Source organism: Arachis hypogaea, chromosome 19 (assembly GCF_003086295.3).
Source record: "Arachis hypogaea cultivar Tifrunner chromosome 19, arahy.Tifrunner.gnm2.J5K5, whole genome shotgun sequence".
Classification (NCBI taxonomy): domain Eukaryota; kingdom Viridiplantae; phylum Streptophyta; class Magnoliopsida; order Fabales; family Fabaceae; genus Arachis; species Arachis hypogaea.
Genome location: NC_092054.1, coordinates 138,521,156 through 138,534,924, shown reverse-complemented (window position 1 = coordinate 138,534,924; position 13,769 = coordinate 138,521,156). Strand labels below are relative to the sequence as shown.

Here is a 13,769-nt window from a genome sequence, read left to right as displayed (position 1 = left end):
AAATAAAAACAATTGCAAAAATCAACAAAAAGGAAAATAAGAACCTAAAAATTGAAGGTTAAAACAAGCAAGAATGGGGAAGAAAACAATGGCACTTCTTATAGCCACTGCGAATTTCAGCGGTTGGGTTCGCCGGAAAAATGCCGGAGAGGGAGAACTCACCGGTGGTGAAGAAAAGAAAAGAGAAAGGAAATAAAGAAAGAAAAGGAAAGGGAAGAGAAAAGAGAAATGAGATAGAGAAGTTATAAGAGAGAGAGGTGGTGGCGGCTTGAAACCATGGTGGGGTGTCTCCCACCAAGAACTTTGGTTTAGAGTCCTAAGTTGGACTTTGCATGGCTTCATTAGTCACTTGAAACTTCTCCAAGGAGGAATATCTCCAACTCCTTGGCATTCTTAGGTTGGGTGTCATCTCTTGAATTAGACTTCTTGGCATCCTTCTCTTCTTTTCGATCTTTGCCAACCTCAATCACTTCATCTTCAATTATATCACACCCAAAGATAGAATAAGCTTCAAGGATGGGTTTTCTTTATTCTTCCAATGTGAATCTTGCTACCTTGCCATCGGCTTCAAAAGAATAGACTCCGAAGTGTGCATCAAGCTTGAATCGGGCTGTCTTTAGAAACGGCCTTCCAAGTAGAATGGATGATGCCTTGTCTGAGTCAATGAGAGGAGTCTCCAAAATGTGGAAATCCACCGGGAAGAGTAAACCTTGGATGTCAACTAGAACATTTTCTGCAATCCCCACAACTGATACAATGCTCTTATCGGCTAACACGAATCTCGCCCCGGACCTCTTTAAGGGTGACAAGTTCAATCTCTCATAAATGGGGAGTGGCATAATGCTTACGCACGCCCCCAAATTGCACATACAGTCTGTGAACTTTATCCCACCAATCAAGCAAGTAACCAAACATAGGCTGGGATCATTGCATTTTTCAGGAATTAAAGAAGAGCTAGAATCATCTACGGGCCTTTTGTTGAGTTCGCCAATTTTCTCCTTGTGGGTACAAACATCTTTGAGGAACTTGGCATATTTGGGCACTTGTTGAATGGCCTGAAATAGAGGGACGGTGACTGATGAGCAGATAATTTATACCCTTTTTGGCATTGTTTTTACATAGTTTTTAGTATGTTTTAGTTACTTTTTATTATATTTTTATTAGTTTTTATGAAAAAATCATATTTTTGGACTTTACTATGAGTTTGTATGTTTTTCTATAATTTCAGGTATTTTCTGGCTGAAATTGAGGGACCTGAGCAAAAGTCTAATTCAGAGGCTGAGAAAGGACTGCAGATGCTGTTAGATTCGGACCCTCCTGTACTCAAAGTGGATTTTATGGAGCTAAAAAATCCCAATTGGCGCGCTCTCAATTGCGTTGGAAAGTAGACATCTTGGGCTTTCCAGAAATATATAATAGTTTATACTTTGCTCGAAATTTGATGGCCCAAACTGGCATTAAACACCAGCTAGAGACACTTTTCTGGAGTAAAACGCCAGAACTGGCACCAAAACTGGAGTTAAACGCCCAAACTGGCACCCAAGCTGACGTTTAACTCCAAGAATGGCCTATGCACGTGTAAAGCTCAATGTTCAGCCTAAGCACACACCAAGTGGGCCCCAAAAGTGGATTTCTGCACTATCTGCACTTAGTTACTTATTTTCTGTAATCCCTAGTAACTAGTTTAGTATAAATAGCACTTTTTACTATTGTATTCGGGAGGGTTGGAACACTTTAAACACTTTTATGTACACATTTGGAGGCTGGCCTCACGGCCATGCCTAGACCTTTTTCTCTTATGTATTTTCTACGGTGGAGTTTCTACACCTCATAGATTAAGGTACGGAGCTCTGCTGTTCTTCATGAATTAATGCAAGTACTATTGTTTCTCTTTCCATTCACGCCTACTTCTTCTCCAAGATATACTCTCGTACTTAATTCAGTTAAGTCAAAATGAAGGGGTGACCCGTGACAATCACCCACTATCTTTGTTACTCGCTTAGCCAAGATCCGTGTGCCTGACAACCACAAGCGGTCTACATGATGTTCAACGTAGTCATTGGACGACAGTCGGAGTATATTCTCTTGGGTCTCTAATACACGGACCGAGTCCGTGAGATTAGGATCTCCGTGGTAAAGGCTAGAACCAATTGGTAGCATTCCTAAGATCCAGAAAGTCTAAACCTTGTCTGTGGTATTCCGAGTAGGATTTGGGAAGGGATGACTGTGACGAGCTTCAAACTTGCGAATGTTGGGCACAGTAACAGTATGCAAAAGGATAGAGAGATCTTATTCCAACGCTAATAAGAACCGACAGATGATTAGCCGTGCGGTAGCTGTACCTGGTATTTTTCATCCGAGACGAGAAATTCGACAGTTGATTAGCCGTGCAGAAACCGTACCTAGTATTTTTCATCCGAGAGGATCATACAGCTTGCCATGGAAGGGAGCACGCATGGTTGGAAGAAGACGATAGGAAAGCAGATGTTCAGAAGCAACAAAGCATCTCCAAACGCTTATCTGAAATTCCCACCAATGAATTACATAAGTATCTTTATTTTATTTTATGTTTTATTTATCTTTTAATTATCAAAACCTCATAACCATTTGAATCTGCCTGACTAAGATTTATAAGATGACCATAGCTTGCTTCAAGCCGACAATCTCCGTGGGATCGACCCTTACTCACGTAAGGTATTACTTGGACGACCCAGTGCACTTGCTGGTTAGTTGTGCGGAGTTGTGAAAAGTGTGAATCACAATTTCGTGAACCAAGTTTTTGGCACCGTTGCCAGGGATTGTTCGAGTTTGGATAACTGACGGTTCATCTTGTTGCTTAGATTGGGTAATTTTATTTTATGTTTAAGCTTTTTATTTTTATTTTCAAAAAAAAAATGTTCTTCAGAATTTTTAAGAATGAATTCTAGAGCTTCTTGAGATATGTTGAAGCCTGGCTGGCTGTTAAGCCATGTCTAATCTTTTGGACCGAGGTTTCCACTTTCCATTGTAGAAAGAACATGTCTGTATTTGTTATGCTGAAGCTTGGCTGGCCATTTGGCCATGTCTAATTCTTTTGGACCGAAGCTTTAGACTAACATTGCACGAATTCTGGAATTCTTATTAAAAATTTTGAATTTCTTTATTTTCTTTTTCCAAAATAATTTCGAAAAATACAAAAAAAAATTAATAAAATCATAAAAACCAAAAAAATTTTGTGTTTCTCTGCTTGAGTCTTGTGTCAAATTTTAAGTTTGGTGTCAAAATCATGTTTTAATTTTCCTTAAATTTTCGAAAATTAATGCATGTGTTCTTCTTTGATCTTCAAGTTGTTCTTGATGATTCTCTTTGTTTGATCTTTAATTTTTCTTGTTTTGTGTTTTTTGTTGTTTTTCATGTGCATTTTCGAATTCATAGTGTCTAAACATTAAAAATTTCTAAGTTTGGTGTCTTGCATGTGTTTCTTTTCTTAAAAATTTTCAAAAATATGTTCTTGATGTTCATCATGATCTTCAAAGTGTTCTTGGTGTTTATCTTGACATTCAAGGTGTTCTTGCATGCATTATTTGTTTTGATCTTAAATTCTTATGTTTTGTGTCATTTTGTTGTTTTTCTCTCTCTTCATTAATTCAAAAAAATCAAAAATAATATCTTTCCCTTATTTTACTCATAAATTTTCGAAATTTTGGTTTGACTTAGTCAAAAATTTTCAAAATTTAGTTGTTTCTTGTTAGTCAAGTCAAAATTTCAATTTAAAAACTTTATCTTTTCAAATCTTTTTCAAAAATCAAATTTTTTCATTTTCTTTCATGTTTTCCGAAATTTTTTTAAAATTTTCAAAATCTTTTTCTCAATTCTATTTCATATTTTCAAAAAATTTACTAACAATTAATGTTTTGATTCAAAAATTTCAAGTTTGTTACTTTCCTGTTAAGCAATGTTCAATCTTTAAATTCTAGAATCATATCTTTTAGTTTCTTGTTAGTCAAGTCATCAACTTTAATTTTAAAAATCAAATCTTTTTAAATTTCTCTTTCAAATCTTTTTCAAAATAAATTTCAATCACATCTTTTTAAAATTTTAATTTCGAAATCTTTTTCTAACTTCTTATCTTTTCAAAATTTATTTTCAAATCTTTTTCAATTAACCACTTGACTTGTTTGTTTTAATTTTAAAAAGTTTACTAATTCTTATCTTTTTCAAAACCACCTAACTACTTTTCAACTTCTCATTTTCGAAAATCACTAACCACTTTTTCAAAATTCTTTTTAATTAACTAATTGTTTTAAATTCTAATTTTATTTTACTTCTTTTCTTAAATTTTGAATACTAACTAATAATTAAAATAAAAACAAAAATATTTTTCTTTTATTTTAATTAATATTCGAATACTCTCTCTCCCATCTCTTTCTATTTATTTTATTTATTTACTAACACTTCTCTTCTACTCCTAATTCGAACCCTATCTCTCTCTGTGTTCGAATTCTTCCCATTTTCTCTCTACCTCATTCTTCTATTCTTCTATTCTTATACTCACATAAAGGAATCTCTATACTATGACAAAGAGGATTCCTCTTCTTTTCTGTTCTCTTCTTTTTTTATATGAGCAAGAGCAAGGATAAATACATTCTTGTTGAAGCTGATCCTGAACCTGAAAGGACTCTAAAGAGGAAGGTAAGAGAAGCTAAAGCACAACACTCTGGAGAGGACCCTACAGAAATTTTCGAAAAAGAAGAAAACATGGCAGCCGAACCCAATAATAATGGTGGAGATGCATGATGCGTGAGCATCTTATCTATCTTTTCCTTATGAATTTGCACTTCAATTGCTAAGTTTGATCAAAATTTAAATATCTTTTGGCCACTATAGATGCTACTTTGAGTTGTGCACAATTCTATTTATTTCAGGTAGCATTCGAATGGATTTAACGGAGTTTTGTAGCAGAAAAGGAGGAAAGCGAATGATGTTGTCAATCCTGACCTCCCTGCACTCAAACAAAAATAACTTGAGCTACAGAGATCCAATTGACGTGATTTCAGCGACGTTGAAAAGCTAACTTCTAGGGCTTTCCAACAATATATAATAGTGTACACTTCTTTTCCATAAACTTCTGCCTTCTCCACGTTGAACTTGGCCCCTGCCAAGTTCAGCGTGGAACTTGAAAGCTCCAGGAAACCATGCGCAACACTCCACGCTGAACTTGGAAAAAGCCAAGTTCAGCGTGGAATCAAAGGGGAGCGCTAAATATCACATTGCCTCCTCCACGTTGATCTTGGCTTTTTCCAAGTTCAGCGTGGATCCTCAATATCAGCGTGGTCCCCATATACGTCAGCGTGGTTACACGAACAATCAATTAATTTTGATTAAATTTGTATATTATTTTTAAATAGGAAAATATATTATTTTAGTTTTAGAAAAATATATTTTTACATTAATTAGGATTAGATATAAAAGAGAAAAGAAACCTCTCTCTCTTCTCTTCTACCTCATTCTGCACTTTACAGTTTTTGAGAATCCTTATTTTCTCTCTGAACCATGAGCAACTAAACCTCCATTGTTAAGGTTAGGAGCTCTGTCTATTATATGGATTGATACTATTATTTTTCTATTTTAATTCATGTACTGATTTATATTTCAAGAATTATTTTTCGTTCTTTATCTTATGAATTTGGGTGGAACGGAAGTATGACCCTCTTTCTAATTGAGTTCTTGTATAACTTGGAAAAGCTCTTTACTTGAACAACAGCTTGAAAACATATTCTCCTAAATTTCTAATTACCTGGATTTAACGGGATACGTGACATATAATCCTATTATATTTGGGTAATTAGGATTTTTGTGGCACATAAACTAGAATTGAACTTCATCCTCTAATTGGAATTAAGTGACCAAGGAATTGGCAGTTGATGAAAGTTAGAGTAGACTAAGAAGGTCTAAGGAATTAGGGCTTAGTCATATATAGTTTGCCATGAATTGAATCTTGCATGATTAAAATAGTTAGTAAGAAAATTCAATCCGGAAAATAGATATCTCTGAAACCTTAACTGTTTCTCCATATATTATTCTCATCAATTTACTGCTTGCTGTTTTAATTTCTAAATTACTGTTTAATTCTTTTGAATACCAAAACACTCTTTTCTGTTTGTCTGACTAAGCCAATCACTCAACCATTGTTGCTTGATCCATCAATTCTCGTGGGATCGACCCTCACTCACCTGAGGTATTACTTGGTACGACCCGGTGCACTTGCCGGTTAGTTTATGGATTATAAATTCTGCACCAATGCAAGGAAGATGCTTGGTGACTTTACTATACCAACTTTCAACTTCTATGGAAGAAGCATCTCAATTCCTGCAATTGGAGCAAACAACTTTGAGCTTAAGCCTCAGTTAGTTTCTCTAATGCAGCAGAATTGCAAGTTTCATGGACTTCCATTGGAAGATCCTCATCAATTCTTAGCTGAATTCTTGCAAATCTGTGACACTGTTAAGACCAATGGGGTTAATCCGAGGTCTACAGACTTATGCTTTTCCCCTTTGCTATAAGAGACAGAGCTTGGATATGGTTGGACTCACAACCTAAAGAAAGCCTGAACTCTTGGAAAAAGTTGGTCAATGCTTTCTTGGCCAAATTCTTTCCACCTCAAAAGATGAGCAAGCTTAGAGTGGAAGTCCAAACCTTCAGACAGAAGGAAGGTGAATCCCTCTATGAAGCTTGGGAAAGATACAAGCAATTGATCAGAAGGTGTCCTTCTGACATGCTTTCAGAATGGAGCATCTTATGTATATTCTATGATGATATGTCTAAATTGTCCAAGATGTCATTGGACCACTCTGCTGGTGGATCTCTTCATCTGAAGAAAACACCTGCAGAAGCCCAGGAACTCATTGAGATGGTTGCAAATAACCAGTTCATGTACACTTCTGAAATAAATCCTGTGAATAATAGGATGACTCAGAAGAAAGGAGTTCTTGAGATTGATACTCTGAATGCCATATTGGCTCAGAACAAAAGATTGACTCAGCAAGTCAATATGATTTCTTAGAATCTGACTAGAATGTAAGCTGCATCCGGCAGTACTAAAGAAGCCTCCTTTGAAGGAGAAGCTTATGACCCTGAGAATCCCGCAATGGAAGAGGTGAATTACATGGGAGAATCCTATGGAAACACTTTCAATCCTTCATGGAGGAATCATCCTAATTTCTTATGGAAGGATCAGCAGAAGCCTAAACAAGGCTTCAATAATAATAATGGTGGGAGAAATAGGTTTGGCAATAGCAAGCCTTTTCCATCATCTTCTGAGCAACAGACAGAGAATTCTAAGCAGAGCCTCTCTGACTTAGCAACCATAGTCTCTGATCTATCTAAGACCACTCTCAGTTTCATGACTGAAACAAGGGCCTCCATCAGAAATTTGGAGGCACAAGTAGGTCAGCTGAGTAAAAAAGTTACTGAAATCCCTCCTAGTACTCTCCCAAGCAATACAAAAGAGAATCCAAAGAGAGAGTGCAAGGCCATAACCATATCCAAAGTGGCCGAACCTGGAGAGAGTAAAAAGGCAGTGATTTCCAATTAGGGAGACCTTGCTGGACGTCCACTAACCATTAAGGAGTTCCCTATTGAGGAACCAAAGGAATCTGAGGCTCATACAGAGACCATAGAGATTCCACTGAACTTACTGTTGTCATTCATGAGTTCTGATGAGTATTCTTCCTCTGAAAAAGATGAAGATATTGTTGAAGAGCAAGTTGCTCGGTATCTAGGAGTAATCATGAAGCTGAATGCCAAGTAATTTGGTAATGAGACTTGGGATGATGAACCTCCATTGCTCATCAATGAACTGAATGCCTTGGTTCAACAGAAATTACCTCAGAAGAAACCGGATCCCGGAATGTTTTTAATACCTTGTACCATAGGCACCATGACCTTTGAGAAGGCTTTGTGTGACCTGGGGTCAGGACTAAACCTCATGCCACTCTCTGTAATAGAGAAACTAGGGATCTTTGAGGTACAAGCTGCATGAATTTCACTAGAGATGGCAGACAAATCAATAAAATAGGCTTATGGACTTGTAGAGGATGTCTTAGTGAAGGTTGAAGGACTGTACATCCCTGCTGACTTCATAATCCTAGACACTAGAAAGGATGAGGATGAATCCATTATCCTTGGAAGACCCTTCCTAGCCACAACAAGAGCTGTGATTGATGTGGATAGAGGAGAGTTAGTCCTTCAATTGAATGAGGACTACCTTGTGTTTAAGGCTCAAGGATCTTCTTTTGTAACCATGGAGAAGAAGCATGAAAAGTTTCTCTCAATACAGAGTCAAGCAGAGCCCCCACATTCAAACTCTAAGTTTGGTGTTGGGAGGCCACCATTAAGCTCTGAGTCTCTGTGAAGCTCTCTAAGAGCTCACTGTCAAGCTATTGACATTAAAGAAGGGCTTATTGGGAGGCAACCCAATGTTATTTAGTTATATTTATTTATAGACATTTGTTTTCCATTTTTATTTTATGTTTTCTTTAGGTTGATGACCATTTGAAGTCATAAAAATAGCTGCAGAATTAAATTAAAATAAAAAATAGCATAAAAAATAGCACACCCTGGAGGACAGGCTTACTGGCATTTAAACGCCAGTAAGGATAGTAGAATGGGCATTTAAACGCCCATTCTGGCAGTATTCTGGGTGTTAAATTCCAGAATGGGCAGCACTATGGGCATTAATGCCAGAAAAGGGTGTCTGGTGTCTGGCTGGCGTTAAACGCCAGAAATGGCAGACAGACTGGCGTTTAATGCCAGAAAAGGGTGTCTGGTGGGCGTTAAACGCCAAAAAAGGGCATCAGCCTGGCGTTTAAAGCCAGAAAAGGTAGCAGAGTTGGCATTTAATGCCAGAAATGGCACACAGAGGGCGTTTAAATGCCAGAATGGTGCAGGAACCAGAATTCCTTGACACCTCAGGATCTGTGGACCCCACAGGATCCCCACCTACCCCAACTCACTCTCTCTCCTCTTCACACCTCTCCATAACACTCTTCCCCAAATACTATTCACCTATCAAGTCCTACCCTCTTCCCCATAATCTCTTCACCACTCACATCCATCCATCATAAAACCCCATCCACCTCACCATTCAAATTCAAAACATTTTCCTCCCAAACCCAACCCCCTCTTACACGAATTCATCTCTCTCTTACCCTATAAATACCCCTCCTTACCACCTTCAATTTTACACATCATAAAAACTTAAACCCCCCCTTTGCCGAATTCACTACTCCCCTCCATCTCCTCCATTTCTTATTCTTCTACTCCTTTCTTTCTTCTTTTGCTCGAGGACGAGCAAAACTTTTATGTTTGGTGTGGAAAAAAGCTCTGCTTTTTGTTTTTCCATAACCATTAATGGCACTTAAGGCCGGAGAAACCTCTAGAAAGAGGAAAGGGATGGCAATTGCTTCCATGATCAAAGTATGAACCCGAACCCAAAGAATTGGCTCACAATAGTTCAGGGGAAATACTTGGATTTCAGTCCGGACACCGTGAGGTTGGCATTCAACTTGCCAATGATACAAGGAGATCCTCACCCTTTCACTAGAAGGGTCAAGTTTGATCAAAGGTTGGACCAAGTCCTCATGGACATCTGTGTGGAAGGAGCTCAATGGAAGAGAGACTCCAAAGGCAAGCCGGTTCAACTGAGAAGGGTTGACCTCAAGCCTGTGGCTACAGGATGGTTGGAGTTCATCCAACGCTCTATCATTCCTACTAGCAACCGGTCTAAAGTTACAATAGACCGGGCTCTCATGATCCATAATATCATGAATGGAGAGGAAGTAGAAGTTCATGAGATCATACCTCTAGAACTCTACAAGGTGGCGGACAAGCCCTCCACTTTGGCAAGGTTTGCCTTTCCTCATCTCATCTGTAACCTATGCAATTCAGCTGGAATTGTCATAGAGGAAGACATCCTCATTGAAGAGGACAAACCCATCACTAAAAAGAGGATGGAGCAAACAACAGAGCCCACTCATGGACCTCAACAAGAGCATGAGGAAATCCCTCATCAAGAAATCTCTGAGATGTCTCAAGGGATGCATTTTCCTCCACACAACTATTGGGAGCAAATCAACACCTCTTTAGAAGATTTGAGTTCCAACATGGGGCAACTAAGGATGGAGCACCAAGAGCACTCCATTATCCTCCATGAAATCAGAGAGGACCAAAGAGTCATGAGGGAGGAGCAACAAAGGCAAGGAAGAGACATAGAGGAACTCAAGCACTCAATAAGATCTTCAAGAGGAAGAACTAGCCGCCATCACTAAGGTGGACCTGTTCTTTAATTTCCTTGTTCTTATTTTTCTGTTTTTCGGTTTTTATGCTTTATGTTTTGTCTATGTTTGTGTCTTTATTACATGATCATTAGTGTCTAGTGTCTATGTCTTAAAGTTATGAATGATTCCATGAATCCTTCACCTTTCTTAAATGAAAAATATTTTCTGAAAAAGAAAAAGAAGTACATGAGTTTCGAATTCTATCTTGAAATTAGTTTAATTCTTTTGATGTGGTGGCAATACTTTTTATTTTCTGAATGAATGCTTGAACAGTGCATATTTTTTTGATAGTGAAGTTTATGAATGTTAAAATTGTTAGCTCTTGAAAGAATAAAAGAAAAATGTTATTGATAATCTGAAAAATCATAAAATTGATTCTTGAAGCAAGAAAAAGCAGTGAAAAACAAAGCTTGCGAAAAAAAAGAAAAAAAATATGTGGCGAAAATTAAAGAAAAAAAGAAAGAAAAAGAAAAAGCAAGTAGAAAAATCCAATAACCCTTTAAACTAAAAGGCAAGGGTAAAAATGATCCAAGGCTTTGAGCATTAATGGATAGGAGGGCCCAAAGGAATAAAATCCTGGCCTAAGCGGCTAAATCAAGCTGTCCCTAACCATGTGCTTGTGGCGTGAAGGTGTCAAGTGAAAAGCTTGAGACTGAGCGGTGAAAGTCGTGGTCCAAAGCAAAAAGAGTGTCCTTAAGAGCTCTGGACACCTCTAACTGGGGACTCTAGCAAAGCTAAGTCACAATCTGAAAAGGTTCACCCAGTTATGTGTCTGTGGCATTTATGTATCCGGTGGTAATACTGGAAAACAAAATACTTAGGGTCACGGCCAAGACTCATCAAGTAGCTGTGTTCAAGAATCAACATACTGAACTAGGAAAATCAATAACACTATCTGAATTCTGAGTTCCTATGGATGCCAATCATTCTGAACTTCAAAGGATAAAGTGAGATGCCAAAACTGTTCAGAAGCAAAAAGGCTACTAGCTCCGCTTATCTAATTAAAACTAATATTCATTGATAATTTTGGAATTTATTGTATTTTCTCTTCTTTTTATCCTATTTTGTTTTTAGTTGCTTGGGGACAAGCAACAATTTAAGTTTGGTGTTATGATGAACGGATAATTTATACCCTTTTTGGCATTGTTTTTACATAGTTTTTAGTATGTTTTAGTTACTTTTTATTATATTTTTATTAGTTTTTATGCAAAAATCATATTTCTAGACTTTACTATGAGTTTGTGTGTTTTTCTATAATTTCAGGTATTTTCTGGCTAAAATTGAGGGACCTGAGCAAAAGTCTGATTCAGAGGCTGAGAAAGGACTGCAGATGCTGTTGGATTCTGACCATCTGACACTCGAAGTAGATTTTATGGAGCTACAGAAACCCAATTGGTGTGCTCTCAATTGCGTTAGAAATTAGACATCTTGGGCTTTCCAGAAATATATAATAGTTCATACTTTTTCCGAGATTTGATGGCCCAAACTGGCGTTAAATGCCATCCAAAGACCCTTTTCTGGAGTAAAACGCCAGAACTGGCACCAAAACTGGAGTTAAACGCCTAAACTGGCACCCAAGCTGGCGTTTAACTCCAAGAATGGCCTATGCATGTGTAAAGCTCAATGCTCAGCCCAAGCACACACCAAGTGGGCCCCAGAAGTGGATTTCTACACTATCTGCACTTAGTTACTTATTTTCTGTATTCCCTAGTAACTAGTTTAGTATAAATAGCACTTTTTACTATTGTATTCGGGAGGGTTGGAACACTTTGAACACTTTTATGTATACATTTGGAGGCTGGCCTCACGGCCATGCCTAGACCTTTTTCTCTTATGTATTTTCTATGGTGGAGTTTATACACCTCAGAGATTAAGGTGCGGAGCTCTGCTGTTCTTCATGAATTAATGCAAGTACTATTGTTTCTCTTTCCATTCACGCCTACTTCTTCTCCAAGATATACTCTCGTACTTAATTCAGTTAATTCAGAATGAAGGGGTGACCCGTGACAATCACCCACTATCTTCGTTACTCGCTTAGCCAAGATCCGCGCGCCTGACAACCACAAGCGGTCTACATGATGTTCAACGTAGTCATTGGACGATAGCCGGAGTATATTCTCTTGGGTCTCTAATACACGGACCGAGTCCGTGAGATTAGGATCTTCGTGGTATAGGCTAGAACCAATTGGCAGCATTCTTGAGATTCGAAAAGTCTAAACCTTGTCTGTGGTATTCCAAGTAGGATCTGGGAAGGGATGACTGTCACGAGCTTCAAACTTGCGAATGTTGGGCGCAGTGACAGTGTGCAAAAGGATAGAGAGATTCTATTCCAATTCTAGTAAGAACCGATAGATGATTAGTCGTGCGGTAGCTGTACCTGGTATTTTTCATCCGAAACGAGAAATCCGATAGTTAATTAGCCGTGCAGAAATCGTACCTAGTATTTTTCATCCAAGAGGATCATACAGCTTGTCATGGAAGGGAGCACGCATGGTTGGAAGAAGACAATAGGAAAGCAGAGGTTCAGAAGCAACAAAGCATCTCCAAACGCTTATCTGAAATTCCCAGCAATGAATTACATAAGTATCTTTATTTTATTTTATGTTTTATTTATCTTTTAATTATCAAAACCTCATAACCATTTGAATCTGCCTGACTAAGATTTACAAGATGACCATAGCTTGCTTCAAGCCGACAATCTCCGTGGGATCAACCCTTACTCACGTAAGGTATTACTTGGACAACCCAGTGCACTTGCTGGTTAGTTGTGCAGAGTTGTGAAAAGTGTGAATCACAATTTCGTGCACCAGTGACTTCAACATTCTTAAAAATTTCCACCATATTGGGGTCAAGTTGTTCTTGCTTCTTGGCCTTCTTGGCAAAAGTTGGGAATGGAATGGGCATAGGCTCTTCAATCGAATTTTTCCTCTTTGGCTCCTTGGCCTTGAGTGGTTCCTCCCCATCCTTCTCAATATCTTTCTCTTCATCATTCATCACTCCCATATCCTCTCCTACTTCTTCCTTGCGGGTTTCCTCACTAGAACTTGTAGGCACAACACCAATTTCATCCAAATTGGTGCCGCTCCTAAGGGTGATAGCATTGATGCACCCCTTAGGATTCGGTTGAGGTTGTGAGGGCAAACCACTAGAAGTTGAGGCTTGTTGGGCATTTTCTGTACTCGGAGGAGAAAGAGTCAAACGGGTGAGTGCTTTGGCAATTGTAGACATATACGCTTCTTGTTTCTTGTGAAATTCCCGTTGCTCTTTGATGAGCGGATAATTTATATGCTTTTTGGCATTGTTTTTAGTATGTTTTTAGTAGGATCTAGTTATTTTTCGGGATATTTTTATTAGTTTTTATGTTAAATTCACATTTCTGGACTTTACTATGAGTTTGTGTGTCTTTCTGTGATTTCAGGTATTTTCTGGCTGAAATTGAGGGACTTGAGCAAA

General features: G+C 38.1%; 1 protein-coding gene and 1 non-coding gene across 2 annotated transcripts; both read right to left on the bottom strand.

Annotated features, from left to right (window-relative positions):
* Nucleotides 1–527: 527 nt before the first annotated feature.
* On the bottom strand, nucleotides 528–13,544 carry LOC112778857 (uncharacterized). The gene is made up of 3 exons (XM_025823136.1): nucleotides 13,124–13,544; nucleotides 5,106–5,191; nucleotides 528–1,055 (listed from the first exon to the last, which is right to left on the bottom strand). Exons 1-3 carry the CDS (start codon nucleotides 13,542–13,544, stop codon nucleotides 528–530), a joined length of 1,035 nt encoding a protein of 344 aa, XP_025678921.1.
* LOC112781183 (small nucleolar RNA R71) lies at nucleotides 6,653–6,760 on the bottom strand. The gene has a single exon (XR_003191975.1). It is a non-coding gene; the product is annotated as a small nucleolar RNA R71 (small nucleolar RNA).
* Nucleotides 13,545–13,769: the final 225 nt, after the last annotated feature.